The 16,134-nt window shown below is 37.2% G+C and overlaps 1 protein-coding gene across 4 annotated transcripts in view; it reads right to left on the reverse strand.

The window, feature by feature from the left end:
• SMURF2 (SMAD specific E3 ubiquitin protein ligase 2) overlaps nt 1-16,134 on the reverse strand; it is a 120,506-nt gene that overhangs the window by 39,668 nt on the left and 64,704 nt on the right. For all 4 annotated transcript variants that reach the window (XM_511577.8, XM_024350557.3, XM_063799187.1 and 1 more), the window contains 4 exons: nt 12,078-12,211; nt 9,720-9,785; nt 4,714-4,798; nt 2,083-2,166 (listed from right to left, as the gene is read on the reverse strand). In XM_511577.8, the coding sequence (XP_511577.5) occupies nt 2,083-2,166; nt 4,714-4,798; nt 9,720-9,785; nt 12,078-12,211 (369 nt within the window). The remainder of the gene's footprint in view (nt 1-2,082; nt 2,167-4,713; nt 4,799-9,719; nt 9,786-12,077; nt 12,212-16,134) is intronic.

The raw sequence follows: 16,134 nt of genomic DNA on the forward strand, positions 1-16,134 counted from the left end.
TGCCAAGGTCATTCCACCTGAGAGCAGTTGCTCTTCCTTCCATCTGGCATATTCTTTTCTCCTACTCTCCCTCGGCCTGGCTCTTTTTTGTCATTCAAATCAGTTTATTATTGCCTCCTAAGAGGTCCCTCAGACCTCCCAATCTAAAAAAGTCACCCAGTCATTTGACAATACATCACAAAAGGAAAGAAAACAGTTTGTCTCTTTAAGGGGCTTCCAGTCTACTATTGCAGATCTTTCAAAATAAAAAAATAATCAAGAGTTCATTCTTAAATTAACATGGCAGGGTATGGTGGCTCACACCTGTAATCCCAGCACTTTGGGAGACCGAAGCGAGCGGATCACTTGAGGTCAGGAGTTTGAGACCAGCCTGGCCAACACAGCGAAACCCCACCTCTACTAAAAATACAAAAATTAGCCAGGTGTGGGGGCGGGCGCCTGTAGTCCCAGCTACTCGGGAGGCTGAGGTACGAGAATTGCTTGAATCCGGGAGGCAGAGGTTGCAGTGGGCAGAGGTTGCAGTGAGCCGAGATCATACCACTGCACTCTAGCCTAGGCAATAGAGCAGGACTCCATCTCCAAAAAAAAAAAAAAAAAAAAATTAACATTTAAAACAACAATCATCCTTTTATACATGTAGAAATTCAAGTTAATTTTACTGGTTAAATGAGTCAGAAGGAAATTGGTGTTCAAGTGAAACCTTGAACACTGACACAAGTACATATTCATCTGTGCTCAGATATAATAAAAATGGGTACTTCAATAAATTCCTTGGCAGTTTAATACTAGAAATGCAACTTGACAACATGAGCTAAGCTTTTACCTGAGAATTATAACATAAAAGAGAAAACCTTGTGATCCAATGAGTTAAGCAATTAGTTCTGTATAAATAAAAGTAGGTGCAGCTAATGAAAAGAATTTGGTATTTTATGCCTAGTGCCAGTCCTGCTCAAGAGGGGGAAAACAGGCAAAACAAAACACTGCACAAGATGGCAAATTTTGTTCTCACTTAAAAGGGTGAGGAGAAGGGGATTCAGCCACATAGACTATTTGTTTTCAGTTACTTCAAAAGCACCTCTTTGTGGTTCCCAAAATTTATCTTGCATCCCAATGTCTTTATACAGTAAGCTCCATGAAGTGACTATACCTGACATTCTTCAAGATTTAGTTCAGAGATTCCTCTGCTTATCAATTTAATTCATTTGATTTTTATTTTATTTTATTTTATTTGTTTTATTTTTGAGACTGAGTCTCGCTCTATCGCCCAGGCTGGAGTGCAGTGGCGCAATCTCGGCTCACTGCAACCTCCACCTCCTGGGTTCAAGCCATTCTCCTGCCTCAGCCTCCTGAGTAGCTGGGATTACAGGCACCCACCACCACGTCCAGCTAATTTTTGTATTTTTAGTAGAGATGGGGTTTCTCCATGTTGGCCAGGCTGGTCTTGAACTCCTGACCTCAAGTGATCCGCCCACCTTGGCCTTCCAAAGTGTTGGGCTTACAGTGGTGAGCCACCATGCCTGGTCAATATTTTTTTTTTTTTTTGGGACAGAGTCTCATTCTATCACCCAGGTTAGAGTGCACGGGCACGATCTTGGCTCACTGCAACCTCCACCACCTATGTTCAAGCAATCCTCCCACCTCCACGTCCCAAGTAGCTGGGACCACAAGCATAAGTCACATGCCCAGCTAATTTTTTTGGTAGAGACAGGGTTTCATCATGTTGCCCAGGCTGGTCTCCAACTCCTGAACTCAAGTGATCCACATGCCTTGGCCTCCCAAAGTGCAGGGATTACAGGCAGCCTCGAAAAGTGCAGGGATTACAGGCATGAGCCACCACGCCCTGCCTCATTCAATATTTATTGAGTACCACTGCAGGCCCTGGAGCTACAATGACAGCATGACCTGTCAAACAAACTGTTGAAGAACACTTTTAAAAAATAACAATGGCACCTGTTATAAGATCTACTGATCTACGACAGCAAAAACCAAGAAAAAAAATCTAGTAAAGCTGACAGATAAATAGAAAAGGACTTCAGGAGGGTGGCTGGCATAGATCATGAGAAAATATTTGTACGTTCTTACCGTGTTGGGCGCTCCCATTGCGTAGTTCTTGTTATATGGTTTAGATACTGGATTCTTCCAGAGGCGGTTCTCCTTTCTTCCCAGCTTAAAGAAAAATATTGAGTGATAAGGCATTAATAGGAAACTTGGACACAGTGCAACAAGCAAGCCAGTAAGACATCTGCTGTTACAAATCGGGAATGCCAACCCGAAGTATCAATTCACAGAATATATAATTTTTCAACTTATTTTAGAACTCTGTAATATATTTTATGGGATTCTGAAGCTTCTAAAGTATTTATGCTGAGGTGTAACAAATATTTTCCATCAGCCAAACTCTGAGAATTTTTAATAATGTCAACAATACACAATTAAATTCATACTAATTACTCTAGAATATGGAAAATGGCCATACTAAAAATATATTTAACCATAAAATCACGAGGTCTCTTGACTTCGTGATCCACCCGCCTCGGCCTCCCAAAGTGCTGGGATTACAGGTGTGAGCCACCGCATCCGGCCAAAAGCTTTTCAAAGCATTTAGCCTACCCAAACTAATTTTTTAAAAATGAAGACTATTGGCTGGCGCGGTGTCTCACGTCTGTAATTCCAGCATTTTGGGAGGCTAGCATTTTGGGAGGCCAAGGTAGGCAGATCACCTGAGGTTAGGAGTTCGAGACCAGGCTGGCCAACATGGTGAAACCCCGTCTCTATTAAAAATACAAAAATTAGCCGGGTGTGGTAGCATGCGCCTGTAATCCCAGCTACTTGGGAGGTTGAGGCAGGAGAATTGCTTGAACCGGGGAGGCGGAGGTTGCAGTGAACCAAGATCATGCCACTGCGCTCCAGCCAGGGTGGCAAGAGCGAAACTCCTTCTCAAAAAAAAAAAAAAAAAATCAAAACAGCTACTTTATTTTTTTCTTTTTTCTTTTTTTTTTTTTTTTGAGACAGAGTCTTGCTCCTTCACCAGGCTGGAGTGCAGTGGCACGATCTCAGCTCACTGCAACCTACGCCTCCCGGGTTCAAGCAATTCTTCTGCCTCAGCCTCCTGAGTAGCTGGGACTACAGGTGCACACCACCACGCCTGGCTACTTTTTGTATTTTTAGAAGAGACGTGGTTTCACCATGTTGGCCAGGATGCTCTTGATCTCTTGACCTTGTGGTCCTCCCGCCTCAGCCTCCCAAAGTGCTGGGATTACAGGCGTAAGCCACCATGCCTGGCCAAGACTGCTACTTTCTATCAACTCTTTACTATAATTCATTTAATGAAAAAGAGCCAAATGACTACAGAAATGTGATAATGTTAATATTTCTACAAAGATACTGGCAGAGGTTGAAGGGCTCTAAAAGACAGAAAATAAAGAGATGCTAGGGTATTTTCCCTCCTGTGATTACAATTATAGTACAATAATGTAGGGCAAGTTTAGAACAATAAGCCTTATTACTGCTGGCACTCTCTCAATATTGATTAGTTATTTCATCCTAAATTTCCTTTTCAAAAATACCATAATCTACCTCATATCTATAAAAGACCTAACAGACATATCTAGAAGCTAAAGTGATCTACGAACAGTTAATTATAGTGATTTTTAACAGTTTAAAAAATGAGTAAATACCATAACCTGGGTATAAAATTTTGTATAAAAAATAATTGGAGTTAAAATTTAACCATTTATATACTTCAATGGATGCAATTTATTACATGTAAGTTATATCTCATCGAAGTTAGTTAAAAATACTTTAAATGTTAAAAATAAAATCAGAAAAGAGTTAGAACTAGTATCAAAGAGACCAGTCATAAAAATCATGACTTTAGAATCAAGACAGGTTTGTGTGTTTTGGCTCTGCCATTTATTATGTGGCCTTAGCCAAATAACTTCTCTCTTAGTTTTTGAGGGTAACAATAATAGTAGCAATAGAAATAATAGTAGCTAATTATTTACTAAGCACTTACTTTATGCAAGACACTGTGCTAAAGTGCCTTACCTGAATTATTTCATTTGATCCTCTCAACAGTTTATGAGTATGCTATTATCACTCATACTCTTTTGTAAATAAATATAAACCAAAGCATATGGAAGTTAAATAAATTAAGGTCATAAAGCCAATACACAGAATAGTAAGGATTAGAACTCAGGTGGTCTGATTTCAGAAGCATGGCTATATACTGCCTTCCAAGATGCTATGAGAATTAAATGATATGTACATAAAGTGCTTATAACAGTATCTGCCATATACATGCTCAATGAAATCTTACCATGTTATTTTAATTACTATTACACAAACTATCCATCCCATCCCTCTTAAATATAGCAATGTTTCTAATTTAGCACTTGCATGGCCTGTTTTGAATAATTTAATCAAGCAACATTTTTTTAACTAGATAATATTTACAAGAGAGTTATATTTGTCAAGAAATTTCATTTGTCTCCTAGTCAAAACTCTTAATAACCAAATTTAACACATTTAATTTGTGGCTTATTTTATAAATTTGTCGAGACAAGATCTTCCATTAATTTTACAATTAGAAGGAAAATCTACATTCAATATACGATAAACACCATTTAATATACAATAAACACCCACTTATTTCTATTCTTTTAAAGATATTATCTATATATTTCTCTAATGATTTCAGTGATGTTAGCTTACCCGTCTGGTAAATCGTTATCAAATAAACGACTGCAGTCCACAACTTGTCCTCCTGTGCCTATTCGGTCTCTGGACTGAAGACTTACTATTAAATGACAGAAATATTACTAAGATTCGTACAACTAGAAAGAACTATTATAATCTAAAATTTCTATCTTCAGAAGACATCTGACTTAGCTTATTTTAATACTTTAGAATGAACTCTTTGGTTTCTACTAAAATTTATAATTTCTTTTCCCACAGATTTTTCCCTTTAGGAGTAATATTAGAATTCTAAGGTTTTCTACACTTTATTACGTTCATGGAAGAAGCCTAATTCCTTTTTCACCATAGTAATGGTGCATAGCAGAGTCAATACTGTACTTAATTAAGAAGAGGCATAGCTGGGCGCGGTGGCTCACGCCTGTAATCCCAGCACTTTGGGAGGCCGAGGCGGGCAGATCACAAGGTCAGGAGATCGAGACCATCCTGGCTAACACAGGGTGAAATCCCGTCTCTACTAAAAATACAAAAAAATTAGCCAGGCATGGTGGTGGGCACCTGTAGTCCCAGCTTCTCGGGAGGCTGAGGCAGGAGAATCGCTTGAACCCGGGAGGCGGAGCTTGCAGTGAGCTGAGATCGCGCCACTGCACTCCAGCCTGGGCGATACAGCGAGACTCCGTCTCAAAAAAAAAAAAAAACAAAACAAAAGGAAGAGGCATAACATATTAAGGGTGTATTCATGTACAAAGAAGTTTGAAAAGTCCATATTAATTTGACTTTAATACTTGATCATCTGACCATCTAAAAAATACACTGGGCTGGGCGCAGTGGCTTCTGCCTGTAATCCCAGCACTTTGGGAGGCCGAGGCAGGCGGATCATGAGGTCAGGAGATCGAGACTAGCCTGGCAAACATGATGAAACCCCGTCTCTACAAAATACAAAAAATTAGCCGGGTGAGGAACTACGGGCGTGGTGCGTGCACCTGCAGTCCCAGCTACTGGGGAGGCTGAGGCAGGGGAATCACTTGAACCTGGGAGGCAGAGGTTGCAGTGAGCCGTGATTGCACCACTGCACTCTAGCCTGGCAACAGAGTGAGACTCCGTCTCAAAAAAATAAATAAATAAATAAATAATAAATAAAAATACACTGTATTCTAGCAAGAGGGCCATCCTGGTATTCCAGCAAAAGAGCAATCCTTGGATTGATGGAGTTTTAACAGGACACCATTATCCAGTGTAGTATAAAACCACCACAAAGAACGAAGAAGGAAGAGATGTGAATTCTAGAGCAGGCTCTAGTAACTAGTTTAGCACTGTAACCTTGAACAAAACACTTAATATACTTAAGGTGTAGATAATCCCTGTCTGAATAATGAAAAAGTTACGTTAAATTATATCTCTGAAGTCCTTCTTTGCCGCTCCAGTATTGCTTAATTCTAGTTCTGGTAACTCTCCCAAAAGACAGAAGGAGGTATAGTCAAACTTGGCTATAAATCCAACTTCTTAAATAATAGGTCAGCACAACAAGTATTACATCTAAGGACCCTTCATTCAAAGAAGGGTCTCAAAATTCTGAAATCTTCCAGCTCTGTAAACATTTTGAAAGATCAGTTCAACACAGAGCTCCTTGATATTAAGTCCCATTTAGAGGAGAGAACACTATGAACACCTACTTGGCAAATGTAAACAAAACATTATATGAAAACTGTACTAGACAACTGTATCAATCAGTTTTTAAATAGATAAAACAAGTGAAATGCGTACCAAAATACAATCATAGTAGAAACAATGTATTTTCTCATTAGCATTGTTTAGAATAATAGTAAGATTCAAAGCTAAAGAATTTCATGGGCTTCAATTTACATCTCCAGAATGCTATGTTAATAGCACAGCTATTAACTGGTTAAATGAATTACATACCCACCATGGGCTATCATACATTAAAAATGCTACAGATTTTGCAAGCCTTAATGCAAAGTAGGAAAAAAAAAAAAACAAGTAACAATGCTATAGAAATGTGTTTATGGTCCAAAAAAAAAAAAAAAAGATGTTTATGATAAATTTAAACCAGTTTTTAAAAATTCAGTATAATCTCCTCTAAAAAAAAATCATAAAAAAGGTATACATTCAAGTAATAACAATAATGATACATTAGACTTCCCACGCTCAAACAATCCTCCCCTCAGCCTCCCAATGTAGCTGGGGCATAACAGTTTTAAACAAGGAAAAAAGTTTGTACTCCTTGAATCAATTATCTAAATTTGGGAGATTCTTTTCTAAAAAAGAATAAAGCAAAGTGTACAAAAATATTTGCAAGTTTCAATGTTATAATAGCAAAAAATTTTTTTAATTATTAAGTTGTGATATATCTATATACTTCATCCTTTAAAAATCATTAATTACAAAGATTATAAATACTAAAAATGATTATGGTTAAGTGAAAGAAAGCAAAGTAAAAAGTTAATGTTCACTGGAATTAAAGACATATACATTTTATATACATATTTATGTATATAAAAATACTAGAGGGGAATACAGTTTTTTTTGTTTTGTTTTGTTTTTGTTTTTTTGAGATGGAGTCTCGCTCTGTTGCCCAGGCTGGAGTGCAGTGGTGAGATCTCGGCTCACCACAGCCTCCACCTCCTAGGTTAAAGCGATTCTCCTGCCTTAGCCTCCTGAGTAGCTGGGACTACAGGCACACACCACCATGCCACACCAGCTAATTTTTGTATTTTTTAGTAAAGACAGGGTTTCACCATGCTGGCCAGGCTGGTTTCGAACTCCTGACCTCGTGATCCACCCACCTTGGCCTCCCAAAGTGCTGGGATTACAGGTGTGAGCCACTGTGCCCGGCCCGGGAATACAGTTTTTAAAGTTAGTCTTCTAGTGTCCTTTTCTCCATTTTCCAAAAAGTATATATACCTACTTACAATTATTTGTTAGAGGGCTCATTCTGAAAGAACTGGAACTCATTCTGTTTTTGAATGACAAAACTAAAGAATCATAATGTTTGAGTCCAGCCTGCCTCTCTCTTTATTAATGGTCCTATTATGAACACCAGATTCACATAAGAGCTTTAAATAAACACATATATACATGCATACACATATTTAAGAGTAAAACATTTGTTTTCTATGTGGTGTACTCCAGTAGGTATACTTCTAATGTCTAACAAAGTTTGCTATTTATATAAATGCAAATTCATACCTAGTAAAACTATTTTGTTACTACTAGACAGTAGTTGGCAAGCATTATGTAACATAACAAATCAAATACAGAAGGAACACTTACATGTGAAAGTGTTGTATGACTGAATTTATTTTTGAGGTTTTTTTTTTTTTTTTTTTGCTCCCTTCTCAATCTAAGAATGACAGGAATTATCAGTAATGATGTAGTGTAGATCAGGAATCCCCAACCCCCAGGCCATGGATGGGTGAGGTATTGGTCCAGGGTCTGTTAGGAACCCGGCCGCACAACAGGAGTGAGTGGCAGGTGAGTACGCATTATCACCCGAGCTCTGCCTCCTATCAGATCAGTGGCGACATTAGATTCTCATAGGAGCACGAACCCTATTGTGAACCGCACACACAAGGCCAGCTCCTTATGAGACTCTCATGCCTGATGATCTGTCATGGTCTCCCATCACCCACAGATGGGACCATCTAGTTGCAGGAAAACAAGCTCAGGGTTCCCACTGATTCTACATGATGGTGAGTTGTAGAATTAGTTCATTATGTATTACAATGTAATAATAATAAAGTGCACAATAAATGTAATGCACTTGAATCATCCCGAAACCACCTCCACCCCCAGCCTGGTCTATGGAAAAACTGTATTCCATGAAACCGGTTCCTGGTACCAAAAATGGTGGGGTGCGCTGGTATAGATACTTCCCTGGGATAACCACAATAGGGCTTTGCTATGTGGCTACTCTGATGGTTCTCTAACTATGAACCCAATTCACTGCCTTGTAAAATAAAGTACCTTCAGTAACTAAAACCTCTCTGATGGGTTCATAACAAAATAATCTTACTAAGTTCTGTTCTATCATGAAGTGTGACATTCCTATTGAATTTTTCTTTTCTTTTCTTTTTTTTTTTTGAGACAGGGTCTTGCTCTTGTCACCCAGCTGGAGTGCAATGGTGTGATCTTGGCTCACTGCAACCTTCGCCTCCTGGGTTCAAGCGATTCTCCTGCCTCAGCCTCCCGAGTAGCTGGGATTACAGGCACCTGCCACCATGCTCAGCTCATTTTTTGTATTTTTAGTAGAGATGGGGTTTCACCATGTTGGCCAGGCTGGTCTCGAACTCCTGACTTCAGGTGATCCACCCGCCTCAGCCTCCCAAAGTGCTGGGATTACAGGTGTTAGCCACTGTGCCTGGCCACATTTTTCTTCTTTAATTTAAGAAGCCTCTAAGATGAACAGTGTCCTTCCATACTAGGCATCTTGATCAAATCTCTATCAATTCTTAAGAAAGGTCTCAGCAAATTTTATATCAAGCCCTTCCCTCCAGGTCAATTCAAGACACCCTAAATACCACATAAGGCTACTAAGTGCCTCATGAGTAAGGTAACAATTTCTCCCTTTTTCCAGTGTTACACTACCATTGCTCATTCTGTTTTTTCTCAATTAGCATAGATTTTAAAGCTGTAAAGCATTAAACATTAAAACAAGTTCAATAGAATGTTCTCTTCTTACTAAAAAAACTAGTTTGAGAATTATTTTCAGTAAACTTTAATAACATTTATAAAGTCTGAACTTAGTGCTCTACTATATTAGGATACTTTGAAAGAATTATTTCCTGAAGGATCAACAGTTCTTCACAAAACTTTTTTTTTTTTTACATTAAAGTTTTTAAAATTAAGTTAACCTGGATCCTGGATTCACTGTAACATTTTACCTGGCTCATTTAATTCAGGCCAACACAATGAAGCTACAGTTATTATACTTTGATTTAAAAGGTATTTTACACTTTAGGTCAGTTTGAAACCAAAATTCATGTAACTTTAAATTCCACACTTACCTACTATCTGTCCTCTAACTGTATCATTGTCATTTGGCCCAAGTTTGCATAAATCCAACCTCTGATCTATTTGAAGTCAACAAAGAAAGCAACGAAAAAATTAGCTGGTATCAGAGATTCTAACATCTATAGAGTGACAATAAATTTCCACAATCCATTAGAAATCAAACCTATCATTTAAAGAGTTCAGATTTCAAAAACCAAACACTGGTGTATTACATTGCCAACACGTAGTCACTTTCTCTCCAAAACTTTTAGACCACTTTAGTCTGAGTCTTAATAATTGTTGGTCTTAAGGAATTTATCCCTAAGCCTTGGTTTTCTCACATATGACAATATGTGAATCCTCATATTTTTTTGAGGATTAAATCAGATAATTATGCCAAACTCTCAGCATAGTGCCTGGCACATAAGTGGTCAACAAATGTTAGTTGTCATTATCATTTTTTAACTAACCATTTCAAATGACATGGACCCAAAAAAGTATTCATAAGAAGCCAAGAATAAACTGTAAAATCTGGGTTTGCATCAGTTCTGTCACTCATTCATTTAGGAGCAAATCATTTCTTCTCTCAGATGCCTCATCTATAAAAGAGATATAACACTGACCTGGCCCTGAAAGTTACAGTAAGGAACAATGTCACCTAAAGTACGCTGGTTTTACTTTGATTACAGCACTTATAGCTGAATGCTTTTACAACTGTATGCCATCTGTCTACTTATCTGTGAATTGATAAATGGAGGAGACCATATCTTAGTCTTTGTATTTTCCACTCCAATCTGGTAGAACATTACATCAGGTAGGTGCTCAATAAATATTTGATAAATTCAATATTACTGCACATCAAAAAAGTCAAATAAATTAATACAATGAAGCAGTCACAAGAAACAGAAAAATCCATGCCCCTAAACTACAGTCCCTACTTATCCAACCAAAAATACAGACATTTTTCCCTTTGCAAAATAAATGGGTGCTACTAAGTTGGCTATACAGTGGATTCTGCAGAGCAACTAACTCCTCCTCTCCTATTCAGTCCTTCCAATGTGGCATGCTCCCTTTGCCAGCAGGCCTTTGCCCTTCCTTCTCAGAGGACAGGATTCATGCCTTTTTCTCCTTTATACAGCCAGGGTTTAGAACAGTAGCACATTAAGTCTTCAATAACTGTAAACTTATTGAACTAGGGATAATGTCAGACATTTGACCTATAAGTTTTCAGTTTGCTGAGTAATAAAACAGTTTACTTTTATATGCAATTCATTTTTTCCAATCCCAGTGTCTTTTCTCTACTGTTGGTTGCCCTGTCAGCCCAGAAATACAAGAATTTCTTAGATGCCTTTAAATATCTTGGACTAAGAACTTCTAGCTCAATTTTCTGCCCTTTTCTTTTTCACAAGGTCAATATATACCTATGCTGTGGTATCATACTACATTAAAAGAGACAATCTCTTGATATATTTAATAGTCAATGCTAAATTTACTCTTTTTTGTTTATTAATTTCCTTAGATCTTATGTGAGTTTGTTTAGCATATGCATCTGGGCTAAAATCCCATGACGATGACTAACGGTATTTTTTACATTATATAAAAAAGAATTCTATAGAAACAAACACACAAAAAAAACCTGTTGAAAAAGGAATTCCCATTTATGTTCCAATAGAAAGACCCATCCAAAAGACTCACCTGGTTATGCTAAGTCAACTTATAAATCCATTATGAAAACCACTTCTAATGTCTTGATCTTGGTCTAATCTTCTAAATCCTCAGGCTGATGATAAACTCAGCTACAGCTAAGTAGTTAATACAGCTGTTGTACACTCAAAATAATGTTTAATCTTTAACTTTTAATTTTGTCACAGCAGTTTTATGTATTATACCATTCTTACCCCTTCGTAATTGCCCTTTAACTGCCAGCTTAAACACTCCAATCACCTAAATAAAAACATTTCATCCACAAATCCACCAAAACCAGAAAAGGATACTAAGAAATTTTAAAAGGCATATACATCCTGATACCTTTATTTTTGCCATTCTGGATATCAATCATTTCTTAATACTTTTAAATTAGCTGGAAATGAAGCATCAGCTCTGATTTGGCTGTAAGTTTCACATATTTAAAATGTTTCTTTTTTTTTTAAGTCTACAAAATAAATTTAGATCAGGAATTTTTACCAATGTTTCAGACATGCACAAGAAGTTGTGTTTGAAGCCCTACCAACATACTCAAATATATATATTATTTTTAAGTATATATTTGAGGATACATATATAGTGCATGTATATATGTATATGCACAAATACATATACACACACACACATATATATGTTTTTTAATTGGAAAAGCACTCGTATCTACTCACAACCAGTGTCTTTGAGGCGGTTGATGGCATTGGAAAGAAGACGAACACAACCGAGAAATCCAGCACCTTGTTTCTTATGGATCTTCTTGTGATTCCATACACTGATCGTAACTGAATCAGACTTTCCAATATACCTAAAAAACAAAACGGCTGCATGAGTAACTTGGTAGTTACAGGCAGTTGGCGTAAAATTTTTCTTTTGTTCTTTTTATATTCTAAAGTTACTAATATGCTTCAGAATCTGGCTAGATTATGCAAAATATGTCTTGAGTTAATCCACAGGATTGAATTTAAATTTTTAAAAATCTTGAAAATTTTAGTATATTTTTATCACATCTGCCACTCTCAAGCTGGGCTATAATTCTAGTCAGTAAAAAGGCTATTTTAGTAGCTAATGTCTAATAACACTAAGGGAGTTTATTAAATAACTTCTTAGCAAGAAAAAGAATCTTAAAAACTTTTATCACAGTCACATTTTAAATACATGTCGATGACATGACCTACTTTTCAAGGGATAGTGTCAAGGCTGACAGACCAAAAATCTGACCTACCTGTTATATTTTAAAATGCTGTAGAACAAAAGCTGTTTGTAACGCTTTTCCCCTGCTTCTTTCCTGTATGCAGGCCTTGAGCGAGCAGGACTCTTGCAGATTTCACTTCACTGCCTGCAGACAAGCAGAGCAGGGAAAAGCGTTACTGTACTTGTCTGTGCATATACCTGCAAGTATGTAAAAGCTCTACCACAGCCAATTGTTAACATGGCATCAACCCATGCAAAAAGATAATAAAATAACATGTCAGTAGAATCCTAGCTCTATTTCAATGACAATAAGAGGTCAAATTTTTGGTCCAGCAACCTTGATCTTAAAGTATCATTCAATAAATTACAATATCAGAAAAATTCACCTAGTATACAGAAAAGCCTAAACCATTTAAGTAAGGACTAAAGCTTTTAAATAAGTGACATGGAAGGTACACTTGAGCCCCGGGATCCAGCTGTGCCTAAAAAATGCCCACCCCAGGCTTTTAATTATGCAAATCAGTACATTCCCTTTTAAAAAATTAAGCCAATTTGAATTTGGTCTCTGTTGCTTGCAAATGAAAAAATCTGAATTAAAATATTGTTCAGTATGCATGTACCAATTTTTGAATACACCTACCAGTTCTATCTGGGCATGTATCTACTGGCATGTAATTCCAGAGCCAGAATCAAGTATTAAGTAGCTGAATTACCCAAGCTGAACATTTTTTAAAAAGTTACATTAGGCCGGGCGCGGTGGCTCACGCCTGTAATTCTAGCACTTTAGGAGGCCAAGGCAGGCAGATCAGCAGAGGATAGGAGTTCGAGACCAGCCTGACCAACATGGAGAAACCTTGTCTCTACTAAAAATACAAAAAAACTTAGCCAGGCACGGTGGCATGCACCTGCAATCCCAGCTACTTGGGAGGCTGAGGCAGGAGAATCACTTGAACCCGGGAGGCGGAGGTTGTGGTGAGCCGAGATTGCGTCATTGCACTCCAGCCTGGGCAACAAGAGCAAAACTCCGTCTCAAAAAAAGAAAAAAAAAAGTTACATTAAACCAGTTGTCCAACTAGTAAGCCTGGTTTACAGGTATGCTGAAATACATATATTGATTACCTCAGTCCTCAGGGCAACGCACCACTGGCTTAAGCAACTTCATCTGTGTAGTCCAATGTGCCATATTTTTTATGTGTACCATGATATGAAAAGGTTGGGAAGCTCTACATTAAATCATAATAAGAAATTGCTAATTATAGACCTTCTGGAAGATAGCCTAACTCTGAATTACTAAAAATTATGAAATATATTGTATTACTTAAGGGTACATGTCACAAACATTCTGTCCAAATATTCCTGGGCCAGAAATGAATCCAAAATATTACCTTTTCTTATACATAGAGAAGTACATGCTTTCAGTTTAATGAAACCTCATATAATATAACATACATGGCAACAAAAACAGTAAATTCCTTTTGCAATTGAAAGTTAAATAGAGGGCTCTATTAGCTTCTATTAAAACTTTGACTTACTAACAAATACATGATTTATAAACAAGTTTCAGGATGTTTTGTTGAAAGGGAGAGAGGGACATCTCTATAGGTGAATACAATGTTACCATATAGACCAAAATATGTACTTAGGATTTTGGGCTAAAATTTAATTATTAGATTTTGTTTGTATACTTAGCCAATTAAAGGCAAGGGTTTTGCAAAATGACTTTGGAAACAATCATAAGAGATGCTTCTGACAGCCAATTAATATTAATTGTAAGATAAAACCTAATAAGCACAAGAAAAGATGTTCAACATCATTAGTCATGATGCACCTCAAAACCATGACCAGATACAACTTCATACCCACTAGGGTGGCCACAATTTTTTTTAACAGAAAATAACAGTGACAGAGGAATAAAGAAACTTCCAGTGGAAAACAACAGTCATGAAAGATCAAAATCAGTATGCCATCAGCAATACTCTAAACCTACAATTTCCAAAATGGTACCCACCAACCACGAGACCCTTGAGGACTTCAAGTGTGGCTAGTCCAAATTGAGGCAAGCTGCAAAATAAACCACTGATTTTTTTTTTTCTTAACATAAAATGAGAAAACCGCTGATTTTTTAGAGACATAGTAAATATGTATATATACATATATGTGTAAGTAGCTCAATATTTTTATACTGACATGTTGAAAGTATTTTTGATATACTGAATTAAATAAAATATATTATTATGCTTCATTTTAAGAAACAGGGTCTCGTTATGTTGTAGCTGGATTACAGGTGCAAGCCACTATGCCCAGTTTATTATGCTTAATGTCATCTGTTTCTTTTTACTTATCTTAACGTGGATGCTAGGAAATTTAAAATTATAGATGAGCTCCCATCTGTGCCTTAAATTATATTTCTACTCAACAGTATGGATCTAAACCTAGAAGATAATGGAGCAATGTATTCAACATTTGGAGGTAAAGTGATATTTCACCTAGAAGCCTATACTCAAACCATATCAAAAGATAAGAAGTCAAAGTATATCTTCTGATAAGATCTCAACTTTCTTCCCATCTTTGTATTATTTCTCAAAATGACAATGGAAGATAAAGTTCACCGAAACAGGAGAGTAAACAAAAAAAAAAAAAAAAAAAAAAGGAAGTCACTAAACCTAGAAGAGACAAAGGAAATTGCCAACATAACAATAAAGGCAAGTCCCAGGACAACTGCGCAGTGGGTCTTGGAGAACCATCACACCAGACTAAAGAAAGAGAACACAGACTCCCAGGAGGGGTATCTCCAAGAAGAAAAAAAGCCAATGGAATACTGACAGAACTGAATATATGGAGAAAAGATCTTTAGTTCTATAGGAGAGTCTGAGGATTATGACACATAATTTCTCATTTCTATCTAGGAGATAAACAGATAACTAAACAAATGGGAAAAGTAGCTACTAACTTCAGAAAAAACAAAAGTTGTCAAGAAAGAAAATGTAATTCTTGTACCCGTGACCCAACTATGGATATTTACATAATCATAATAACGTAAACATGGAACAATGGTTTAACCAAAAAGGTTCATATAATTATATTGGAAGACTAAAGAAAGGAAGAGGCTTGTGTCATGAGAATGGGGATGTTGAATACCAATTTTAAAAGCTGAACCACTGGGCTGGGCATCACAGCCCACGCTTGTAATCCAAATACTTTGGGAGGCCAAGGAGGGAGAATCTTGAGCCCAGGAATTCAAGACCAGACTGGGCAATATAGCAAGACCCCATCTCTACAAAAAATTACCTTAAAAAAAAAATTAGCTGGGCATGGTGGCATGCACCTGTAGTTCCAGCTACTGAGGAGGGTGAGGTGGGAGGATCAGTTGAGTCCAGGAGTTAGAGGCTACACTGAGCTACACTGCACTCTGGCCTGAGCAATAGAGTGAGACTGTCTCTAATTTTAAAAGAATTTTTAATAATAAAAAATAAAGCCGAATCATCTTCTAGGTAGGAAATTCAAAAATACCTAAAACTAGGCTGGGCGCAGTGGCTC

The sequence above is a fragment of the Pan troglodytes genome, chromosome 19 (genome assembly GCF_028858775.2).
Source record: "Pan troglodytes isolate AG18354 chromosome 19, NHGRI_mPanTro3-v2.0_pri, whole genome shotgun sequence".
NCBI classification, from domain to species: domain Eukaryota; kingdom Metazoa; phylum Chordata; class Mammalia; order Primates; family Hominidae; genus Pan; species Pan troglodytes.